The sequence below is a fragment of the Polypterus senegalus genome, chromosome 11 (genome assembly GCF_016835505.1).
Source record: "Polypterus senegalus isolate Bchr_013 chromosome 11, ASM1683550v1, whole genome shotgun sequence".
NCBI classification, from domain to species: Eukaryota; Metazoa; Chordata; class Cladistia; order Polypteriformes; family Polypteridae; genus Polypterus; species Polypterus senegalus.
The window spans coordinates 31,767,939-31,793,157 of record NC_053164.1 but is presented as its reverse complement, the minus strand read 5'-3'; the positions used below and the strand labels follow the sequence as shown (position 1 = coordinate 31,793,157).

Genomic DNA, 25,219 nt, shown 5'->3' with positions numbered 1-25,219 from the left:
GACAATGTAGAAGCTCCGGTACAGATCGGGACTGGAGCTGTGAGACAACACCACTAACCGCTGTCCCGTCCTTGATGTAAATGATTAGGCTTAAGCTACCGTGAAAGCTTAACAAATAAAAGTAGGCTACTGCAGATTACTGCACAAACTGAAAGGGGTTTTGTGCTCCATGCTTGAATCAAGTCCCCTCATTCTAAAACATTGCACAGTGCTTAGCAAGGGAATATGTACAACTGCTGTCTGCTCTGCAGAGTTAAGTATATGGCATAACATAATCTAAAAAAGAAAGGTCATAAAGGGTTCTTTCTGCTTGTGCTACTTGCTATGTATGGGAAACAAAAAAGATTCTAAATAACACAGTAGATCATTCTCATAGACTTCCTATGGTGGTCATGTATCAAGTGGCCTAATGGCTTTTTTGTCCCCCATTTGCTTTCAGAAAAGCCTTCATTCATTGTGGAATGACATCAAGTGGGTGTCAAAAGTGTCGCACTGGGTTGCTGGCCTGTGTCAGCTCTAATTTACGGTTTCTACAAATTAGTTGGTGTTAGATCCCTTCACATTTCATCTCCTCGCACATACGCTCCACTGCCTTACAAGCTGGTTAACAATGAGACCCCTAAATTAAAGTAACGTTTATGTCACACTCCTGGAATGTCCTAAGACGTTTAGTCATTGAGCATTATCCCATTAAAAAAGTAAATTAGTAGGTGAGTACACTAGGGATCTGCACTGGCAATCGGAAGGTTGCCGGTTCGAATCCAGTAAAAGACAATAGGACTCTGCTCTGTTGGGCCCTTGAGCTAGGCCCTTAACCTGCAATTGCTGAGCGCTTTGACTAGTGAGAAAAGCGCTATATAAACGCAAAGAATTATATTAATACTAGGCTGACCCGCCTTTTAAGGTGACCGACTTTTAAGTCGACCACTTCTTAAGGCAATTCAATATGTAGATCAATTTGATATTTTATACAAACTCATTAATTTGGTTATATTGCATTTGAGCGGTATTACTTTAATACTCGTAGTTTCTGTTATTTTGTGATGAAATTTAAACTTTTTTTCTATATTGAGGTCGCCCTTTTGAACCCCCCCTGATATTTACTACGCGGTGAGGCATTTGTACTCCATCAACTTTAATTATTTCCAGAGACATAATTTTGTCTATTTTTCCTGCGCATCGCGCACAAAAGCAAGGGAACGATGGGAGCACCAGAACTCTGCTCACATCATGTCGCTTCGTACCGCAAGCATGCAAGTAGTAAGTCTGTGATAAGCGAAATACCGCTACGCTTTCCACTCACGGGACGGAAGGACAATCCCGACCGCTTTTATATAGTAAGAAAGAAGAAGAAGATATCGCACAGTCTGGAGTAGAAAATCATCTTTTACCTGGAAAAACGAAACTACAAATCCCATCGTGCATTGCAAAATGTAGGGCGTGTGTGAAACTCCGCGCCTGCGTAGCACTCACGGGATGGAAGGACAATCCCGACCGCTTTTATATAGAAGGATTAATTTAAAGTATTATTTGTTTTCAAAATTACCATTACGTTTACTTTGCAGGCTTTACTATTTTGTGGCCTCATTGCCACAAAGTGCTGTGTGGCTGCCGGCATTCAAGTTTTAATTTTTCTTTAATTTTTTGTGTCTTATCCTGAATGGATTCTAGTGATTTAGGTCTCTTTTCTGAGTTTCTCATACTTAGCGATTCTAATTCCAAAGCTAAAATTGCAGTTTTTAGTGTAATTTTAAGGGACTTATGATTTGTTAGCAATATTCCATAACTGCATTTAATTATTTTGTTTTAGGTGCCACCATTTTGTGAATTCCATCGTCATGATATACTGTAGGTCTGTTGCCAGGATTGTAAACTTGGGGGTGACAACTCCAAGAGGTGAATTGATGAAAGGTGAAACATTCGTCTCGATAGACATTTTATATCCGAGTCTGCGGAAAAAAAAAACTAACAAAAGAATAACATGTGTACTTGATTTCTGTACTTCATATTTTCAGTTTGATTTTAGATTCATGATTGTGCTTCATTGACTTCCTGGTTATGTTTCTTTGCTTGTTTTTCTGATGGTCATCTCTTCTTCTGATCCTTTATTTAAAAACTACCTTCTCGGTGCTAGTACAGCTAGGGGACACGGTCACGGTGGTTGCGTCTGGTGGGATCACTGGAGCGGCGATGTGCATTCTGGCAGTACACAGCAATTTTCATTCAAGCTTTTGAGTTCTAGCCATTGTTTCTCAGTGCTTCAGCATTTGATTTAAGGCAAATGATCCCAAGACTTTGTTTTTCTGACAACAAGCTTTGGTTAACATTTGGTTTTGACCAAAAGATGGGATTAACTTTCTGGTTTTGACACTTGCATGGATTGTTCTTGCCTTGCACCCTATGCATGCTGGATTAGGCTCCAGCTCCCTACAACCTTCCCCAGGAGGTATGGTTTGGTATCTTCTGTCCTTTACTTTTTGCCCTTGTGGCCTGCTGTTGTACCACCACTTGGCAGTACAGAAACCATCTAACTGTGGACAAGTTATATTGAGATAATTAGCTGCATTCATATATTGCATTCCTTGTGTTGTGGGATCAATCAATGCCATGATGTTAACACACTGCAATGTTACGTTACCCTTAGCAGCCTGCCAGCTTACACCTTTCTACAGTTTTATTTGCTCCTTGGTACCAGCTTTCATGAGTCTGCTTACAAACTTTTTCTCTGCAAGATTCGCTATGGCTTTGTCAAATTATAACCCTGCTAATGCCTCTCGTCCCTCCACTTTCATAAAAGTTCTCAAAGGATCAACTGGGCATTGTAAACAGAGAGGTAACGATTTGCTACAAGCTGATGAAAGGATTGCAATGCAGCCTCTTAGGCAGTGGTCCTCAAGTTAATTCCTGGAGGTCCCAGTAACTGTTAGTTTTTGGTCCAACCCAGTGTCTTAAATAGAAGCCAGTGATTGATGCTGAAGCAGTTACTCACTTGTCGAGATTCCTGACCTTTACTTGCTTCTTTTAGTCTGAAACAGCTGCATTCCCCATATTACGTAAAATTGCTTCTCATTTTCTTAGCCAGCTGCTAATTAAAAATGAGATGTAAATGACAAAACAGGCAGCAGTTCACCAGTTAACCTGGTCCCATTCCCACCATTCTGTGTGTTCATTTTGTAGTACACAATGGACAGTCTCAAACTTGTTGATACTGCTTATGGGAAGGACCTGTGATTCAAAGTGGACTCGTCACTATAAAGATCAGAGCAGTCTACAGAAATGATCAAGAAAGCTAATAGCTTGTTAGGTTATAAATCATGAGACGTGGAGTACAAGCCAAGGGAGTTATGGTTAAGTTATATAATGTCCTGGTAAGGCCTCAACTGATGTATTGTGTTCAGTTCTGGTCTCCATATTACAAAAAAGATAAAGCAGCGCTAGAAAATGTCCAAAGACGAGTGACTAGGCTGCTTCACGGGACTAAAAGGTATGAGGAGAGATTGAAGGAGTTGAAGCTTTTTAGATTAAGCAAATGGACATGACTGAAGTATTTAAAAATATTAAAAGGAAATTAGTACAGTGGATTCAGGCTGTTATTTTAAAATGAGTTCATCAAGAACACGGGGACACAGTTGGAAACTTGCTATAGGTGAATTCTGCACAAATGTTACAAAGTTTTTCAGTTTAAGCAAAAGGAGATTAAGAGAAAACATGATTGAAGTGTTTAAAATTAATGAAAGGAATTAGTGCCGTGGATCCAGGCTTTTATTTTAAAATGAGTTCATCAAGAGTATGGGGACACAGCTGGAAACTTATAACTGGTAAATTTCACACACACATTAGGAAGTTTTTCTTCACTCTGAGAACCACAGGCACATGGAATAAGTTTAGACCAGCGGTTCTCAAACTTTCGTATTTCGCGCTCCCCTCCTTTTAATAATTCTGCGCCCCCTGCATAATATAAGATAGATGAGAATAACCCATGATACAACTAACAAAGGTATGGTACTCGTGTGTTGTCGCGGTATCCTGTCATTTTTACTTCCATAAGATTTGCATGTGTTTGGCTAACTTCGATGAAATATTCGCAATTTATTTGTTTTAAAGTGCTTTAATAACTGTTAAAATGCCTTGTGTGGTTTTTGGTATAGTAATTCTAATCACAAAAACAAAGAATAAATGATTTATTCTTATTTAATTATTTTTTTATGTAAAGAAACAAATATGTTTTAATTTTTAAAAATCTCGTAAACAAGGACGCCGATGAAGTCAATCTGCGCGAGGTGAACGTATTTTCGTCTGACAAATATTATACCGCTGTTAGTTGTATCATGAAAATAACCCAATACGCAGTAAATTATTTAACTCAGTTTGGCAATATTGGCTACACTGCCAATGTGGTGCAGTCGCGCTTCATTATCACCTGATCTACTGTTACCCGAAAGTTTGCGACAGATACCGATACGTCTCGAACTTTCTTGTTTGAAAATACGCGACTATAAAAGCAGCAGCGGCGCCGCTCGTCAGTTAGTCATTAGATCTATGCCTTAGAAATGTTTTATTTTAATTTTAGTTATAATGCATTCGTTGTGATTATATGCTTGCAAATTTAAATTTGAAATAAAAATGTAAAAAATTAATTTTGATGCCTTGTTCATTTATTCGACACCCCCCCCTTGTACAGCTTCAGCGCTTTGAGAACCTCTGAGTTAGACAGACTTTAGGGACTTTAAAAATTCCACTTTTTATTTTGTGGAAATTAAGTGAGTAGGATTGGCAAACTTGCTGGGTCGAATGACTTGTTCTCATCTGGTGTCTGTTTAATAGAATATATGGAAAAAAACAAAAGAGAAGAAAGTGAACATTTAGAATTATTAATCCCTTCTGGGCCACAAATCATTTGCATGATAAGTTTGGAAAGGAAAACCCTACAATATAAGAATGACCTGACACGGCCGAATAAAAGCCATAGAATTAAATAACAAGTTCTCTTATTAGTAAGGATGGGCTTCTGATTCAGAAGTTAGGTTGGAACAAAAACCTGCAGCCACTGTGGGCCTAGAAGACCAAAGCTGAGGACCTCCTGGTCTGCAGTGAATAAGAAACGGGATTGTTCTTCATAAAAATAAGCCTGCATCTAGAAAGGTCCTGGTAAAAGTATATTTTTTTTCCTTTTTGTTTTTTTTTTTTAGAAAAACAGCACTCTGTGCTAATTATATAATTTCTTATTCTAAATGGAATCCATGTACTTATTTTTCTTTTTGCTAAATGTCATACCAAACATTATGAATTTTTGGGTGACTCACATTGTAGAAATCCTCTTATGAGAAACACACGTCCAGACGCTACCATTACACACATTCCCAACAGGTCAGTTTGTTCCCATTTTACATAATCTTAAAAGGAAATATGCAATGTTATATACCATCAATTTGTGTTTGTAATGGTGGCTATGCAATTGGCTCGAATGCACATAGCTCAGTCCTCCCTGCCTTGGACAGAATCCTCCACTGCAGACTGAAAACAGAAGTACCTTAAAACTGAAATTCACACAACAGAGAGCGTGCTTCATTTTTTTTTTTTTAGAGCAGACTGGCTGGTTTTGACCCAGGGGCCGGAGTGAATCGGAAAGGTTAAAGGGCTTCTATAGATCTTCCCCCCTTCTAGTATGACATGTCTCCTCCACCGCCATCAGTCTAACAACAGGCTTCCAGCCTATTGTGACAATAGTCTTTGCTGAGTAAGTTTCCATATACAGTACAAAAATAAAATCGCTCATTATTTTAAATTTTGCAAGAAGATTAGAATAGAAAATAAGACAGAGAAGGAGAATTCAAGCCAGCAAGTTCCTGTTGATGTCAAAGGCAGCTTTTGCCCAGGTCTGCCATTCACATGGTGACTGCTGATATGACGTTTTCAGGTGATGAGGGGGGCTGCTCCCACTTGGTTGTGACTGGGTTTCATTTTTCTGTAAGGCACAAAAAATAACAAATTATTTTTCTTAACATAATGTCCTCAGAATCTGGGGCTGTTGCCCATCTTGGCAATAAGAGACAATGCAGTTGTCAACCCTGGGTAGGATGTTAACACTCCAGATTCTATAGTAAGAGGCTGGGGTGAGCTCTGTGGATTGGATCAGCGCAAGAGGGACGGAGACATTGAGCGGTAGAACAGAATGTGTGTGGCTGAGAATGATTGTGGTGTGAGATGGAGGCTTACTTGTTTTTATTCTTTTTGTTGAATGTATAGAAATCTGAGTTGACCTATTTATTAGGGACACGGCTGCACTACTCTGCTAGTGAAGGATAGCTGCACCCTTCAGGGTCACGGTCTTTCGGGCAGTTTCTTCCCATTCTTTGCCAAACTGCTCATGCTCTTTCTGGTTGCACGTTGATCTTGAGTGAACAGACTTTGTCAAGTCCAACCACAAATCCTCAATTGGATTGACATATGAACTATGACTCAGCCACCCCAGGTCATTCACATTGTTTTCAAGTCATTCCTTTGTGTAGCTTTAGCTTTAGGCTTGAGGTCCTTGTTGTGCTAGAAGACAAATCTTCTCCCAGAGCAAATGTTTCTTGCACACTCCATTAGGTTTTCCTCCAGGATTTCCCTTATGTTGCTGCATTCAATTTTTACCCTCACAAGTCTTCAAGGCCTGCTACAGAAAGGCATCCCCACATCATGATGCTGCCACCGGCATGCTTCACACTGGGAATAGTGTGCTTATAATAATACGCAGAGTTCAAACATGGTGATTAACCTGATGATCAAAAAGCTGAACTTATGGTCTTATCAAGCCATATAACCTTCTTCTAGCTATGAGAGTCTCTCTTGTGCCTTCTACATTTTTTAACAGTAACTTCCTCTTTGCCACTATTCCATAAAGCTGCGAGTGGTGATGCACCCGGGTCTCTCCAAGCTGAGGCACTGTAGCTGGTGACTCTTCAGAGTTCTCAGAGGTCTCTTGATGGCCTCCCTTACTAGTGTTGTTCCTGCACGACCACTTGGTTTTTGTGGATGATCTGCTCTAGCAAATTTACAACTTTCCATTTCTTCACGATTTAATTAGGTGGACTCCAAGGGATAGTCAGTGACTTATAGATGTTCTTGTCTCCATCCCTTGACTTGTGGTTTCAGTAGAGTTCCTTGGAGTGTTCCTTTGTCTTCATGGTATTGGTTAGGCCACCATATTGACTCACCACAAGATGGACCATCTAGCTAAGGTGCATTTATACTCCAATCAATTAAAATCCCAGACAGGTGATCACCATTGAATTAATTCTGTGACTTCTGTAACTAATTGACTGCACCAGTGAGGATTTAGGGGTGTCAAAACAAGTGGTCAATCATTTAGTGTTTTATATTTGTATCCTATATACTCGTGGATAAGTACTCCCAAGGATAAGTCGCAACTTGATTTTACCGTATAATTTCTGGTATTTTATATTGTTGGTCGTATAAGTTGAAGGTGGAAAACTCACGCTATTGGTCCAAGAGATTACGATATGCTAATGCCCACCTGAGAAACTAACCATGGAGCACACTGCCTTTTTTTCTATGTATTGTTCCTACGTAACTACACGGTAATGCCCGGACTATTCTGGAGCGACATTTGCACTGTTTTATGTTTTTTGTATCTCACACCCTCATACACCTTTATCGTAAGAGAATCTCTTATCTACAATAGATCATTCGATCAGAAGAAAACATGAAGCTGGTTTTAAATTAAACGTCGTTGGAGTAGCGAAAGAAATTGGTAACTGCGCTGCTGCAACAAAATTCGATGCGTCTGAGTAACTGGCGTGAGATTGCAGGAGGCAAGAAGATGTAAAAAAAAAAAAAAATTAAGTGTCACATTTTTGAACGGGCATATAAGTCGAGGTCTGATTTTATGATTGATTTTCAAGACTCGACTTATCCATGAGTATATACGGTAATTAATTTAGTTCACTTTGAAGAGATCTGTTTTTACGTTGACATTAAAAATTCTTTTTCTGTTAATCTGTGTGAAGAAAGCCAAATTAAATCCACTAGGATTCAATGCTATACAACAATAAAATGTGAAAACTTCCAAAGAGATGAATACTTTTTATAGGCACTGTATGTGAATGGCTTACTTGTTCTCTCATATATTTTCTTATGGTTATATTTTTCCCTGTTAATGGCTCTGATAATTGAGGAAGCGTCTCAGACAATGATTTAGGTGAAATTTTCATGTCATGTATTTAGACCATTTAGACTTGAGTTTGCATCTCACCGCAGTCCCTGTCTGTGTAGATTCTATGCCTATCTAAATCATTTATTTCCTGAAAAATTACAATTACAAAGCGAAAAATGAAAAATAGAAGATTAACAAAATTAGTCAGAAATTAAATTATTGTTGATTGTACCGAATGTAGTGTTTGCAGTAAATCTGTAACAGTTATTAAGGTAAAAGTCAGAGTCCAATATGATTACATACGCAGTGTCAGATGCCCAGAGAAAGGAGAACAAAACAAAAACTCAAGCCAACATGAGGGTGGGTTCCAAGGAGAGTAGGATGGAACGCAAACCGCACCCCTCCAAACAGGACAGTTCATAAATTCGACAAAACATTAATCACTTGCTGTTCTACCTGTCAAAGACGAGTCATACAATAAATGTAAACATTTTTGATATTTGAAATTTTTGCATTACGTGTACCCTTAACGTTTGTCCTACTCCTATTTTTTTTTTGTCTCAACCTGTTTTGCCTCTCTTGATCTCATTTCTATAAAGCTTGCTTCTCATATTTTAGGGCGCAATGCTCTCCTTCTCTCTGCTTTTTGACTAGCACCAATGATAAATCCATTTTGAAAACATCTCTCGTGTTCTTGTGAATACTTCTCATGTCTGAAGGTGGCTCTCAGCATTCCTCCTACACTTTTCTTCGGTATTCTTGTGTGTGTCAATTTCTCTTGCCCGGTTCTTCCTGTTTTGGTCTCATTTGACTGAACAACCACAGCAAAACTAACCAATCAGATTGCTCAAGGGGACTGGACACCCACACAGATAGAAATTACTTTTTTTATTATAGACATTAAAGTATAATGTCTGCAGAGTGAAATTCTTACTTGCATGTTCAAGCAACAAACAACACTCTCCAGTGCCATGAATACTCTCCAGTATCAATTATAGATCATTCTTTAATTCCTTATGACTAATAATTAATTGGTTTTAGTTTTGTTTTTTGAGGAAAAAAAATTATGTCTATGTGTTTATTTGAAACAATGTGTTGACCATCTGTTGTTGTGTAATTAATAGTGAACCAACATTTGCTGTGCTTTTTGGATATGCCAAATCATTATTATATGTGAAGACTCCATTACTGGCATCAAAGTGACAAAATCTACAGCTACTGTGTGCCACAAGCCAACTCTCAAATTCTAATGGCCAATAAATCAGAGCAGAAGCCCTTCTGCACATTTAAGATATAAAAAAAACTTAACTCTCCAGGCTGCACCATTGTAAACAACATCTGAAACATTTTAAGCCATCTTAACAACATTACTGGTCACCAGCTACTAGTGGCATGCTGTCCAGTAGAGGGAGCTGCAGCATCCTCAACACCATTCCACCAGTATCACTCCTGTATGACAGCTTCAGTAAAAATACCTCTCTGGTTTTTCTTACTAGTTACTAGTTTTTGATTAACATTTTAAAGATCAATGTTAAAATTAGATGGACAGGAAAAATCATATAAGAATGGGTTTTAAATTTAGAAATAATCTGCTGCTGTCATCAAAGACCTGAGCGCGGGATGACTTGTATCAAATACCTTTGAGACAACCTATGAACTCTGGCAAAGTCTAAGGGATGGCCAAGAGGATGTGAAGGCTACCTTATGTTGGCAACACCAAAAAACTTCAGGTAGCTAATATGAAATATTCCTGAGTACCTGGGCAGCTCCGTTTCACCTTACTGGAGGAGCAATTCATTCAAAGATGGAGAGGGTGAAGAGCCAAAATGGTTTCAGAACTGATCTGCTTTCACTATACTGAAGAATATAGGATCACTTTCAAATAAGATGGATGAATTGTCAGCTCTCATATCGTGTCATGGTGTGTTCAGGTACTATGATGTTTTGCTTTACAGACAGATGTCTTAAACTTATTTTGTTGGATTCCGTTTTAATCCTGGATGGATTTCACCTGACAGAATCAGACAGAGTGGAAGAAGGCAGGATGAGGGACTGATTAAGAAATGATGTAAAAAGGAAGCCTATTACAATTAATCCAAGATATGTAATATGGATGTTGAAATATTGGCTGTAGGAACCAGACCATGTCCCTGCCTAAGGTGATAAGTTACAGTATTGTAAGTAATGTTTATCTTCCTCCTTATGAAAATCAGGACTCAGTAACTGAAAGGATTCACTTGGCTACCAATAATCTAATGATGAATCAGTCCAATCCTGAAGTTATAATATGTGGTGACTTTGGAAAGAACAATGACAAAATTACTCATGAATAATACCAAATTGACCTGCTTTATTTACATGTTAAAAACTCCTTTGAATGTAAACCTGTGGCACCTTTGGACAGATCTGACCACAATCTGATCCATCCTGCTCCTTCCTCTAAGCTTGTCATTAGACCCTAACATCTCTGTCGTCATTAGCCAAGCCAGACGTTCTTGTGTGTGTTGGGGGCTCAGGGTGGGATTATTATTTTTTCTTGAACATCTGTAAAGTCTTTCTTTTCCTTGGTGTCAAAGTATTATCTATTGTGAGGGCCATAGAAGATGGACAATTATCCCGTTGGGCATGGAGGATGAGTCTTTGCTGGCCTTCCCATAATGGAAAGACTGTGTAAATGGAGGTGCAACTCAGCCGGGATGCCTTATGATGCTCATCCCTGAGGGAATAAAAGACTAATGGACTGGGTAAAGCTAGGTACCAGGAGCAGTGTTCATTCCCTCACACAAAGGTGTCAGTTTGGACATCTGCAGGGTTGCATGGGACTTTGAGTGGAGAAGTGCAGCACTTTTGAGGTCCTTGGCTGCCACCAGGGGGCGCTACCTGGGGGAGGACAGCCCTAATTTCCGACCCAGAAGTGCTTCCAACAGATAATACCGTAAGCCAGGGATGTGGATGTGGCACGCAGAATGATTTTCAATGGCACTCTGATTGAATTAAAATATAATAAAAAGTAATATATTAATTGCAGCGCACGTGTTCGTGCCCTGATCTACATTTTGCATATGCGACTCACATGTAAATGGAAACCACGTGTTCAGTGAAGGAACGTTAAAACAAATCTCGTTATTATATTTTAATTATTGCGCATGCATTTGCGCTCCACGTCCCCACCTACATTTGCACATGCGAATCACATGTACAGGGAAAGCATGTGATCAGTGCAGGCCATAGTATGTTAAAACAAACCTCTTGTTATTATTAAGTAATATACTGCCCTAAAATGACTCATAAAAGACAAAAACTTGATAATCGCTCTTTTCAAAACTATTGGATTAATGAATATGGATTTGAACAACAAAAGGATCGTGCTGTGTGTGCGTTATGCTGTTAAAGTGTCGCGTGTTGTATGTCGAGTTTACAAAGACATTATCAAACTACGTCCACGTTTAAAAACTCTGATGAGAAAAGTGAAGCTATAAAAAGGGTTGTTTCTGGCTTTAAGAAACAAAGTACTTATTTTAGTTAAATAATTGGAACCAAAAATAAAGCCATCAAATGAAGTTATAAAAAATTTGATAAAATATTCTTTCACATATGATCCTATGTATTTTAAAATATTGAATGAGCAATAATATAAGAATGGGCTTCAAAAGTAGCTCACAATATAGAAGGATAAATGAATGTTAGATTATATAGCGCCCTTGATGTATCGAGTACAAGTCAAGGGAGGTCTCCATATTGCAAAAAAGACACAGCAGCCCCAGAGAAAGTCCACAGAAGACCTACTAGGCTGATTCCAAAACTGCAGGGGATGAATTATGAGGAAAGATTAAAGCAAACAGATTAAGAGGGGGGCATGATTGACTTCTGCGGTGGGTTGGCACCCTGCCCAGGATTGGTTCCTGCCTTGTGCCCTGTGTTGGCTGGGATTGGCTCCAGCAGACCCCCGTGACCCTGTATTCGGATTCAGCGGGTTGGAAAATGGATGGATGGATGGATGATTGACTTGTTTAAAACTATGAAAGGAGTTAGTCTACAGGACTCCCAGCTGTCACTTTAAAGTGAGTTCAAAAAGACCACAAGGGAACAGGCGGAAACTTGGTAAGGTAAATTCTGGATAAACCTCAGAAGATTTTGCTTCATACAGAGAACTAAGGACACACGGGGTAAATTAAGAAGAAGTGTGGTAGACCGTAGGACTTTAGGACCTTCAAAAGTTGACTTGAAATCATTTTAGAGAAATTAGATGAAGAGGACTGATGAGCTTTGTTGGGCTCTTCTAAATTGCTCTAATGTAATATCCAGATGTTTGATTACCCTCACTCCACATAATTTGGATTACCAGTTTTTTGGGTCACTTTCAGTAGCTGAGTAAGGAGTTCAACAGAAGGAATAGAATTACTGCTTCTCTGGATGAAGAGGTGCAAGTGAGATGGTCTGGCCCCTTATCTAACCTATATAGAAAAATGTATTCTTAAAATTGGTAATTTCCACATATTAGAAAAGTATTACAAGCACATGAGAAAAGTAGACACTATATTTTATTAAGTATTAAGATATAAGAGTTAGGAGTTAAAAAAAAGTTCATGCCTATATATTTGATTACCCTATATTAGCCACAGTCCACCATTATCTCTCAAGTTAAAGTCTGGACATGCAGGAGACTTAAAAAGAGATGGGCCTCTTGATAAGAAGGGGAATGTAAACTCTTGGGTGTGAGCGCTGGGAAAGAAGGGGGTGCAGGTAGGCTTGTCAGACAGATATGATGGACAGTGAAGAGTCTGACACCCACCCAGGCGAGAGATAATGGTAGATTAATTAGGGCCAGAATTTGAACAGTGAAATATTGTGGAGTCAGGTGAGGATGAATAATGACTTGTGTGATAAGAATTGTAAATACATGTAAGAGTTGCTTTTAGTGGTTTGCTCATTGTTCCATCTTAAGTGAGTCTGTATGCGTGCCATGCAAACAAGCTTAATTCTGCTGTCTGTTCTGAAGTCTCCGAGTGCCTTCTTGGGGGCTGAGGGTGCCCCTGCTGTGTCAGCCTGCTGGCTGGTCCATACTCACTGGACATCCACCACAGGTGTATACAGCTCATGAGAGAAGGTCTCAGGGCCAATACATGATGGAGGGATTCTGTCTTTCCATTGGCTTCATAAACATCTGGAAAATCTTTAACAGGAGGTGAAACATTGTGTTGAATATATTGTGGAATGGTCAGTTCAGGAAAGTGCAACCAGAACCCTTACTAGAAATGGTGGATCTACAGTATATTGAAGTGACAATAGTTGAAACTCTTATTTTAATGTGCACTCTTTACAGCCGTGAGTTAGACACCAATTAAAAGACTGACTACAATGAATACCTGGAGGCTCTGTGCAGATCCTGGTTCTTGTATGGATACTGAAAGTGAAAGCAGGTACTGGTTAATGCTCTACGTCTAACACCTTGTAATTCCTGCTGACAGTTTGTTAACTCACCTTACTGGCCGGGAGAATATGAAGAGAATGCTGCAAAACCTTTTGGGCCACAGAACCTGCCCACTTGTGCTTCAAGCCAGTTGCTTCATGGATCTCTTGGAGACACTCCCACAGCTGGACTTCCTGCCTAAATAAATTCAAATAAATCACAAAAGAGATGAAAGCAATTGTGTAATTAGAGATTATGTGACTACTGAGTTACACAGAACACATACATTTAAATTCTATCTGTTTGTATCACTGGTTTCTGTACAATTATCAGAGCAGACAAGACGACAGAAGAGCATGTCACATTAGACGTCTTTTCCAGCCATAGCCTTCATTTAAATAATCTTAACGAGCTGGAGGCAGACAATTTTTGATTTTGTCTTTAGTCATTGGGGAGGCATGATATGAAAGCTTTTCCAGAAGCACAATGCATATCAGGAACAAGGAACACGGGGGGCTTTGGACCTCACAGACAGAAGAGATGCAGAATGGAAAAAAAGAGCAGCTGTATTCGCCATACCTGATAACCCTTCACACAGCACCGGCTCTGTAAGGCAGCACATCATTGGCTGTCACAAAATTGCGCTGGAAAGTCCTTACATCGTTACTAAACTTGACATGTCCAGAGAGTTTCTATCATATAAATGGCCAAGGTCTGGTGATGAGATCAGGAACTGCACTCAACAAGTCTGACATACCCCACAACTAGAAATCTCGTAATGTGACATTGGCTTTACTCACCTTTTTCACTTCAAAGTCACCAGGTGCCAGAGCCTATCCCAGAAACTCCAAACGCACACACACACACACACACAAATCAACGACCAGTTTAGAATTGACAAATTACCTATTTGAGACTTGATACAGTATTTACTATTAGATATGATTTTTACTGTTTGAATACACACTATATTGCCAAAGGTATTGGGACCCCCCACCTCCAAATCATTGAGTTCAGGTGTTCCAATCACTTCCATGGTCATTGGTGTATAAATTCAAGCACCTAGGCATGCAGACGACTTCTACAAATATTTATGAAAGAACTGGGTTGTTCTCAGAAGCTCAGTCAATTCAAGCGTGGTACCCTGATAGGATGCCACCTGTACAATAAGTCCATTTGCGAAATGTCTTCGTTACTAAATATCCCACGGTCAACTATTAGTGGTATTATAACAAAAGTGAAAGCAACTGGGAACAACAGCAACTCAGTCATGAAGTGGTAGGGCACGAAAATCACAGAGCGGGGGCAGTGCATGCTGAGGTACACCGTACAGGGACAGCTGGGTGACAGAGAACTCAACGAAAAGACAACTCAGCGACACACAACTCAACGAACACACAACTCAGCAACACACAACTCAGCAACACACAACTCAGCAAAAAGACAACTCGGCAAAAGACAACTCGGTGAAAAGACAACTCAGTGACACAAAACTCAGCAAAAGACAACTCAGTGACACACAACTCGACGAAAAGACAACTCGGCGAAAAAATAACTCGGCGAAAGACAATTCAACGAAAAGACAACTCAGCGACATCCTTTACCAGTTATAAATTTATAAATGTTGAGAGTAAAGATATTCCTTAAACCGTACTCGCAGGTCACCTTTTGTATTCTAAATATCGTTATCATACGATTACAATCAATACAATTTATATAAAGGATTAGCAATCTTGGTTGCAGAAGATAATGTAAGATAGAGTTTGTTCCATCTGTAGAATAAAATTTGTTCGTCAATTATATACATTTATTTTCAACGTTTTAAATCACATTGTCATTTAAATATAATTAAAAAATCTCTTTGAACCTAACTATTACCTAACTGGTAAAGGATGTCGCAGAGTTGTAATTCGCCAAGTTGTTTTTTCGGCGAATTATCTTTCGCCGAGTTGTCTTTTTGCCGGTTGTTTTTCGCCTAGTTGTATTTTCGCCGAGTTGACTGTCGCCCAGTTGCCACCTGCAGAGTCAATAGCTGCAGACCTCCAAAAGCTCAAGAACAGTGCGTAGAAAGCTTCATGGAGTGTGTTTCCATGGCTGAGCAGCTGCATCCATGCCTTACATCACCAAGTGCAAAAGAAAGCGTCGGATGCCATGGTGTAAAGCACACTGCCACTGGACTCTAGAGCAGTGGAGACGTGTCCTCTGGAGTGATGAATCACGCAATCCGATGGATGAGTCTGGGTTTGGTGTTTGCCAGGAGAACAGGGTTTGTGGTGTGGGGTTGTTTTTCTTATTGCTTCAGCATACAAAGCAATTTTGGACAATTTTTATGCTCCCAACTTCGTGGGAACAGTTTGGGGATGGCAACATGACTGCGCCCCGGTGCACAAAGCAAGGTCTATAAAGAAATAGATGAGCGAGTTTGGTGTGGAGGAACTTGACTGGCCTGCACAGAGCCCTGACCTCAACCTGACAGAACACCTTTGGAATGAATTAGTGCGGAGACTGTGAACCAGGCCTTTCCATCCAACATCAGTACCCAACCTCACAAATTCTCTCCTGGTCAGAAATTCCCATAAACACACTCCTAAACCTTGTGGAAAGCATTCCCAGAAGAGTTGAAGCTGTTGCAGCTGCAAAGGATGGAGTTAAATATGATTTTCACTGTTTGATTATATATTGAACATACTGAATGACTTTGCTGTTGCTGTTAACTCTTAGCCTTTGTCTTTAGCACTCATAGAAGAGATTTTATTTTAAACATCTTGATCTTTGACCCAGTCCTGCTGTTACTTTAGCCCAAGGGCTAGTATTCATGAGAGAACCAGTATAATCTAGTGTAGCAGAATTCTGACTCTGAGGGTCAGTAACTTGCAAGGACACAAGAAAATAAGCTAATCACATATGTAGTCCACATTCACACGACACTCATACATATACATGGTCTAATTTACAATTGCCAATCAGATGAATTTGCTGGCACATACTTGAACCATCCATCCATTATCCAACCCGCTATATCCTAACTACAGGGTCACGGGAGTCTGCTGGAACTAATCCCAGCCAACACAGGGCGCAAGGCAAGAAACAAACTCTAGGCAGGGCACCAGCTCACCGCAGGGCGCACACACACACACACACACACACCAAGCACACACTAGGTTAGGATTGCCAATGCACCTAACCTGCATGTCTTTGGACTGTGGGAGGAAACTGGAGTACCCGGAGGAAACCCACGCAGACATGGGGAGAACTAGGGAAGCGAACCTGGGTCTCCTAACTGTGAAGCAGTAGTGCTACCCACTGCACCACCGTGTCATGCAGTTTTCCCATACTGGAACCATTAACTTCTTTTTGTGATATGGGAGGAAAATTGCACAGACACGGAGAGAAGGTGAAAACTACCCACAGATGAAAATAAATTATGAAGAAACAAAGCTAAGAGACACAAAGTACAGACTAATAAATGCATGCAGCCTCCAGACATGACACTGCTGTGGCATAAATCAAGCATCGGCATTTGTTTTACAGAACAGATTGCTTGATCCTAATCAGTCAGGCTTGTACAGGAGTCATTCCACTGCCTAGCATTGTCAATGCATTACAGCCACCAATGTGTCATCTGTCCTCTTCCTGTTACATCTCTCCTCTGCCTTCTACATGGTCAAACATCAAATCCTGCTTGCCTCTCTCTTTGACCTTGGCATTAACTGGAATTGCCCTCAATTGGTTTGAGTCCCACCTCTTGGGCAGATCCTGCCATGTGGCCTGGCGAAAAGAGAGCTATAGCAAGGGGGCACTAGCCAAGTACTGGTGTGCCCCAAGGATGGGTGCTGGGCCCTCTCCTCTTCTCTTTGTACACCTTCTCACTACTCTCTATCATCAATTCCCATGGTTTCTCCTGTCATTGCTATGCCGACGATAAACAGCTGTACAGCCACACGGAAGACCATACAGTGTCAGTTAGATTCTACATGTCTCACTGTCTTTCCATCCTGATACAGTAAAGGAGGCACCATCTCCAGCACAACCTGGTGTGGTGGACAGCAGGGGCCCTTGTCCGGCTGGGATGCCTACATGCTGGGAGCGCTGGGGGAGCAAGTGTGGCCAGAGTGTTACCTCCTCCGGAACATTAGATGGCAGCCCCCTAGGGTTGCAGTGGTGCCTCGGAATCCCGCAGGGCTTCATGGGAGTTGGAGTTTGGTACAACCCTGTTGGAATTCGCAGACTCCATCTGGGGGTGCTACAAATACTGCTGAGCCCTGGAGATCAGGTCTTCTGCCACACCCGGAGCTGCTGCCAGAAACACATCATCAGACACCAGGAGCACTTCTGGGTGCCCTATAAAAGGGGCCAGCAGACAGCATTCTGGGAGTCAGAGTCGGGAGGAGGAGGAGGATGAAACTTGCCGGAGAGAGAGTAGAGGAGAAAGAAAGAAAGAAAGAAAGAAAGAAAGAAAGATAAAGGAGAAGAAAAGAAAGGAAGAAAAGGTAAAGTGTGTTGGGATGCTAAATAATAATAAATCACGTGTGCTTTTGGTACTTGTGTCCTTAGTGTCTGTCTGTGTTAGGGCTAATTCCACACTGGCAAAGATGAACCTTCTTCTTCTGCTTGTCCGTCTTTTCAGCACTCCATCTCAGCTCAGTTTTTCTCTTTATCACTAACACCTGTGAAGTCTGTATGCACACTGAACTTCAGAAGCCATCTCAGATCAGTGTCCCAGTCTTTCAGAATCACTCTGTACAACATCTGCAAGGTCAGACCATATCTGACAGGTCCAAGATTTCGTCTTCACACTTGTGGACTACTGCAACTCTCTGCTGGCAGCATTATCAGGATGTGTCACGAATCCACTACAGATGATTCAAAATCTAGTGGCACGTCTGGTATTCAGCTAGCCAAAATGAGCAAATGTCACCCCTCTAACTACACTACACTGACGTTCTGTAGCGGCACATTTTAAGTTAAAATCCTTGCTCGCAGAGTAGTCAATGGGTCAGCACCTATACATATGGAGACACTTGTGAGGTCCTGTGCTCCTTCTCAGTCTGCTGATGAATGGCATCTCTTTGATGTTGTTCTTTATTTCACCTTATACAATCTCTTGTATTAGGAATTTGTTAGTTTTCTGCTCATATCGCTTTGGGTCAGCCATTTTACAGCATCCCTGGAGCAATTGCAGGCTTTAAGGGCCTTGCTCAAGGCTTCTTTGGTAGTAACCAGAATTCGAACCAGCAACCTTCCAGATACCAGTCCAGAGCCTTAGCATCAGAGCCACCACTCCGCCCAATGAATGGCATCTAATGATGCCACCTCTGTGTGAAATCCAAGAAATCCTCATCGATAATGACATGCGACTCTCACAAATTTAAAGAAGTCCACCAGTGTTAACAAACTAGTGCAGTAGGTGGCTGAGATATTGCTTGGGGGAATCGTTTGAGGAAAAAATCAAAGAACAGAGAAACAAAAAAAAAAAATGAAGAAGAATTTAAAATGGAAGCCTGGCTTGAAGGTGACCAGGATGATTGTGGATTTCAAAATAACAGGAGGTAAGAAAGAAGTGGGTGTTTGGCTGTCCAGTGTTTACACCATAGAGGGGCTCTTTTTAAAAGTGGATTTATAAACAGACATGACTGCAACCTAATTGTGGCAATGAGCTTCTTCAGTGAAATTTCATTGACAAAACTTTCCTACCTGTTTTCATCTTTGCTTTCCTTCTGAGATCTCCTGTTCAAGGTATGGTGCAGCGGAAAGACCTCCTCTGGGTCAGCAGACTGAGGCGAAACAGAAGGGAAACAGATCTGAAACAGGGAGGACTGGAAAGAGAGACAGAGAGAGAAAACAGGTTAAACTCCAGCCAGCGGCCCTTTTAAAATAAAGAAGACTCAAGCAACAATAAGGACGGGGTGTGTGAACTGTGCTAGAACTGCAACATTCCCCGTCCAGCACCTGTTCGCTCCAGGCTGTCGCGTCAGACTCTGTGTTTTCTGGGGTTTGCTTTGCTTTTCATTCAGACTTGGGAAAATGGAGCTTCCAACTAGTGTTACAGTAGTTTTACCAGAAGTGAGCGCCCATTAAAATCAGAAAAATAGTCTGCAGGCCTCCAAACAGAAGTGCTTCATTAATTCATACAAAACAAACGGTAATGGGGTTTGAAGATCAGAATTTTTTTGGATTATTAAATAACTTGTACTAGTAACATTTCATTTGTTCGTTTTATTTTAGACAAGATGTAAGTGAGAGCACAGGTGGGACCACCTGCTGGGCATTTCTGCCTGGCGCACCTCCGACAGTGCCACCTTGCTGGCTGCAGGGTCATCAGCCGGGAGCCACCCTTCACTGTTGTTTCACTCCTTTAATCCCAGAACATCTCGAGGAGTTGAAGCAACAATAGGGACGTCTCCCTACCACACCTGCAGCCAGCTCTTAGGATCCTTGTTTTCCCCACGCTTTATCCTTTCACTTCATTTTTCTGCCAGCTCTGCCACATTTTTGAGGGCCTTCCTCAGCTTTGAGCCTGCAATCACAAGGGAATCCAGGAACCTCTGGGAGGATGTTCCAGTGAAGCCACTGCAACCTACCTCTACTGGGAAGATGAAAGCCCTCCATCCAGCTTGTGAGCACACAGCTAACAGTTCTGCATACTTTTTAACTTTCCATCCCGTCATCCCATCAGCTTTTAAGTGAATAATCTGTGAAATGATGACTAGAGCAATACTATGTAATGTAACACCCCTTCCCTCCTAAACGCAGTGTGACTGCATTCTCACGCACACCTGTTGCAGGCCTATACTGAAGCTAGTGAACGTGGGGCCAGGAAACTATCAAAGTTCCTCGTTGCTCAGCTGAGCCCAAATCAAATACAACTAAAAAAACTGTACCTCTGTCCAAATGTACAATTACCAACTCTGCCAAGGAATATGGTCTTAAATGACCCTGTGGACCAGCGTTTAGCACACTGCGTCTCTCTCGCGTGGACAGACTCATTTTGTACATCACTCGAGTTAAAAGGAGCCTCTGCACTGGAAAGTGTCTCTCCCGCACGGATGGAAGAAGTTGGCACTCCACTCCAGTGAAATGATCTTCTGCCATCCTGAAAATAAGCGCTCCCAAACCAGACGTGGTAGCACTTTCCACGTGAACTGGCCCTTTCAAATATATTCAAATGAACACTCGCGTTGTACAGGAACAGCATACTAAATTTAACTTTTGACTGTACTCTATGCAAACATCCACAGTTTATTTATTTAATAACTTATCTGCTGTTGCTAACTTTATAGAGCCAAAGTTTCAGCAACGTGGCTAAACCATTTCTCTCCATTTCTTCTTCCAGAACTTTTGCTTTTCTTTCCAGGAGTGTCGGACAATGTCGCCACCCTAACTTTCAGCAAAAACGTAGATCATGTAGCCGAAGAAAAATAGAGACACATGAAATAAGATAAACATATAAAATGCTTAACGAAATACAATAGCAGTGCACTTCTGCCATATATTCTGCTATATTGTAATTGGATGATGCAGCAAAAATCAATAACACCTTAGAAGGCTAAGGCAATTTCCACTGCAACAAACTTGACAAAATGGCGTCTGGGTGACACATTGACGGTGCGCACTATGCAGTAATGAATTAATTATGGCAGTCCTGAAATCCAACTGGGCTACAACTATAAGACTTACAAGCAGAAACTAACATTGCTTTAATTGTGTGCATTGGGGCGGATGGCTGGGTCGGGTCGGGACGCCCTTTCAACACTAGATCTGGGGGAGCAGTCATGGGATGCACACTATGTCCCCCGGAACACTTGGTGGCAGCCCCCTTGGGTTGTGTCTGGGCCACTTTCATGGAACACCAGAGCTCATCTTGGTTTGGCTCCGTGGCCTCTGCCAGGGGGAGCTGCATGGCTGAACGAACCCGTCTGGGTGGGAGCACACCCACAAGTAGGTACAGCCATAAGTAGGTCAACGAGCACCTGCAGCACTTCCAGGTGGGCTATAAGAGGAGCCTGCAGCCACTACTCAGGGTGCCAGAGTCGGGAGGAGTGGAGGAGAAGAGTGTGGTGATTTGGGTGCTTTATTTGTGTTGGGACTGTGCTGTGGCTGGAGGGTTCATGGGGAAGACGTGCTCTCCAGCTGAAGAAAAATAAAAGCCTGTCTTTTTACATGTGCCTCAGTGTGAAACCCATACAGGCTTTGTTTCTGGCTCTGGGACTGCTCCAAGAGACACTCGAGCAGCTGGAGAGGAAGGTCGGCGCGCCCCTAAGGGCTATAACACAATGGCTGAGGAGGCGTGGCACTGGATTCTCCGGCTGCACTGACACCTGTACCATAGAGTATATGGAAGGAGCGAGTGAAAGGGTGGCAGTATTGATTGGTTCTGTGCACCACGTAGCTGCACCTTCGACAAGAGACGCAGCCGCAATGACTGACAGTGCGACAGAGGAGTGTGCAAGGAGGCAGCTGCCACACAGCCTTGCCCTGACTGCCTGCAGCAGTCTCACGAACGTCCAAAGGGTTGCAGACGGCATGGGGTCCCTCTTCTTCCTATAAGGGGACCCAGATTGTCGGTGCACCCCACAACAAGGGGAGTCCCCGGGTAAAGGGGCCTCCAAACACTATGCAGTGTAAGCCCATCTGCTTGCAGACCGTGGATGGCTGCGCAGTGGAGGGACGGAACCACCAGCCACCCTCAGCTGGGTGGACGTCAGGGCAGGACTTCCCGTCCTGTTTCCGGTCCTGCAGGATTTGCACCAGAAGGGAGCGGCGTTGCTTTGACTGCAACCGCTGTGGCCACGGCTGGAGGTGTTGTCCGTGAAGGACGCCTGGAGGATGAGGGCGTCGAGGCAGCACCTCCCGTTCTTGTGCTTTTGTCATTTCAGGACAGAGCCGTGGACAGGAGGACGCCGACTCCCCATCATGGAGGAGAGCAGCCCTCGCGGGATGAGCTGCTGTGCCCCACAGGGCTCAGCTGACAAAGGGGCACTGTGGCAGATAGCTGGGGCCCATGCCCAGCCAGGATGCCCCTTCAACACTGGATCTGGGGGAGCAGCCATGGGATGCTATGGGATGCTATGTACCCTGGAACACTTGGTGGCAGCCCCCCTGGGTTGCGTAGGTGCCACTTTCATGGAACAACAGAGCTCATCTTGGTTGGGCTCCGGGGCCTCTGCCAGGGGGAGCTGCATGGCTAAACGAGGCCGTCTGGGTGGCAACGCAGCCACACCTGGAAGTGCAGTCAGAAGTAGGGCAACGAGCACCTGCAGCGCTTCCGGGTGGGCTATAAAAGGAGCCTGCAGCCACTACTCAGGGTGCCAGAGTCGGGAGGAGGTGGATGAACCCCCTGAGAGGAGTAGAAGAGAAGAGTGTGGTGATTTGGGTGCTTTATTTGTGTTGGGACTGTGTTGTGGCTGGAGGGTTCACAGGGAAGATGTGCCCTTCAGCTGAAGAAAAATAAAAGTCTGTCTTTTGTGGAACTTGGCCCGGACACAGACAGACGGACATCTTTTTTGCACCCAACACACTCATTTATTATATACACTATGTACAGTTACTTTACGTGCACCCCCAGTGCCTCCAGCACCGATCCCCCAAAGTCCAGGCCTCACAGTCTCAAAATGCCTTTCTGGCCGCCTCCATTCCTCTCTCCAGCTCCGTCCTTCTTCCACCCGACTTCCGCTACTGAATGAAGGGAGGCGGCCCCTTATATAGGAACCTGGATGGGCTCCAGCTGCTTCCCGGCATTCCTCCGCAGACACGCCCCAGTGTGGCGGAAGTGCCGGCTGCGCACCCGGAAGCCCTCCGGGTGTCCCCTGTCTTCTTCCCCCCAGCACTTCCTGGTGTGGTGGAAGTGCTGGGCTCCAGGGTTGTTCAGGCACCGGGGCACCGCCTGGCAGTGGCCACGGGCCCCTACAGGGTTGGGCTTCAAAGCCCTCTTCCCGTAGCCCCCAATACAACCAGGGCGGTCGCCCCCTCGCGGTCTGGAGGAGGTACAAGCCCTGCCACACTTTTTACATTTGCCTCAGTGTGAATCTGTGCCCGGTCGGGCGCTGTATAGCGTCTAACATCACAGCATTTAAACAAAAATTAAGCAAAAAGGTATGGAGAAAGTTTAATGTAGGCAGAGGACAAGAGCAGGGAGCAGATACAGGTGATTGAAGACAAGTATTCGAGGGGCTAGTGAGAAAGGTAAATGTTACAGAGTCAAGTAGGAGAAATCTTTAAAAAAAAAGATCCACCGGATCTGTAATTCTTTTGAACTATAAGCTAAACAAATTGAAGGAAATAAAAATATTTATTAACACAGCATTGGATTCTGGAATACAAATAGAAATGCCAATACGGAGAAATATGCAGATATACAGTAAACGTTATTAAGAAGTGCCACCTGTTAAGTTCAATCTCAGATAACCTAACTAGTGTGTATATGCCTGCAAGATAATGTGAAAGTGGGGCTTTTGAGGACTTTATTATTTAACTTGTAGCTCATAATTAGCATACTGTAAAGTAATCCTGGTTGACAGAAGGTCAAGACCAAGGCTAAATTCTCAATGGTCTGATTATTTTTTGGCTGTCAACCATCAGACCACTGCATTAAAAGAAAGTATCTACAGGTCTGATGCAGACGTACTTCCAGCTGTGGAAAGGGACAGACAACATGGCAGTTTTCAAAATGAAGGAATGACACCGGTTTTTAATATGAGGACATTCGTGCCTGCTTTGAAAAGGCGAGTTACAAAGATGAACTGAAAACGACATGCTGTCTAAGGGGGAAAGTGCAAGTGGATCAAGCCTGCTTCATTATGGTGCATCTTTTTAAGGAACGTCTTAGTTGGATTAAGTAGAATGGATGCTTTAAACTACACAGATATCGCTCCCTCTCCTGTTTATACCAAGGCAAAGCTTGCTGTTTTGGACACTGATTTAAATCGATCTTTCTTCTGTTTTTTTTCTTCTAGCATTTAATGCCAGGTTTTTCTACGATTAAACATAAGTAATGATTAAATGAAAGGGTGTGTTTATTGATTTAAGGTGGATTTGTTCCAGTAAATCATAATTTGTTTAGCTCTTCCAAAGGTAGTGATCTGGCCTTTTGGAGTGCGTCTTTTATGTTTGTTAAGGTGTGAGCCATTCTCATTTTCTCACTCTGTTAGTTGGTTGATGGTGTCAAAGGCACAGAGTTTAGGAACACACACTGATACAGGGCATTGCCGCACCCACCACATGACAAACCATCTCAGGATCCAGATTAGGACCCGAGTGCAGCCATGCAACAGGTGACACCTCAGCTCCACACTAGTTCAGATGGTATTGAACCAGTGTGAGGTTTTTTATGGTGGTTGGAGTGCCAAGCCTGCCACCAACCCCCAGATTTTTCCTTGCAGGTTGGAGGGCCTACATGCAGGGCTGGATGCAGATTAACGTCATACCAGCGATGGAGCAATTGCTTGTTTAAGGGCCCAGCAGAGTCCTTTTTGGCATTTACAGGATTCAAACCGGCAACCTTCCGATTGCCAGTGCAGATCCCTGGGCTCAGAGCCACCACTTCACCCCATGTCAAAGGCACAGGAGAGATCTAAAATGAATGGGACAGATGACATGTAGGTAGCTCTAGCCCGCTGTAAAGAGTCAACGACGGTAAGTAGAGGTGTCTGCTA

General features: G+C 42.5%; 1 protein-coding gene across 1 annotated transcript in view; it reads right to left on the bottom strand.

Moving 5' to 3' along the window:
- Positions 1–4,618: 4,618 nt before the first annotated feature.
- LOC120538803 overlaps positions 4,619–25,219 on the bottom strand; it is a 74,708-nt gene continuing 54,107 nt past the window's right edge. Inside the window, exons 4-6 of the mRNA XM_039768285.1 lie at positions 19,263–19,384; positions 13,640–13,766; positions 4,619–5,965 (exon numbers count right to left, since the gene is read on the bottom strand). Of these exons, the coding sequence (XP_039624219.1) occupies positions 5,831–5,965; positions 13,640–13,766; positions 19,263–19,384 (384 nt within the window). The 3' untranslated portion in view covers positions 4,619–5,830. The remainder of the gene's footprint in view (positions 5,966–13,639; positions 13,767–19,262; positions 19,385–25,219) is intronic.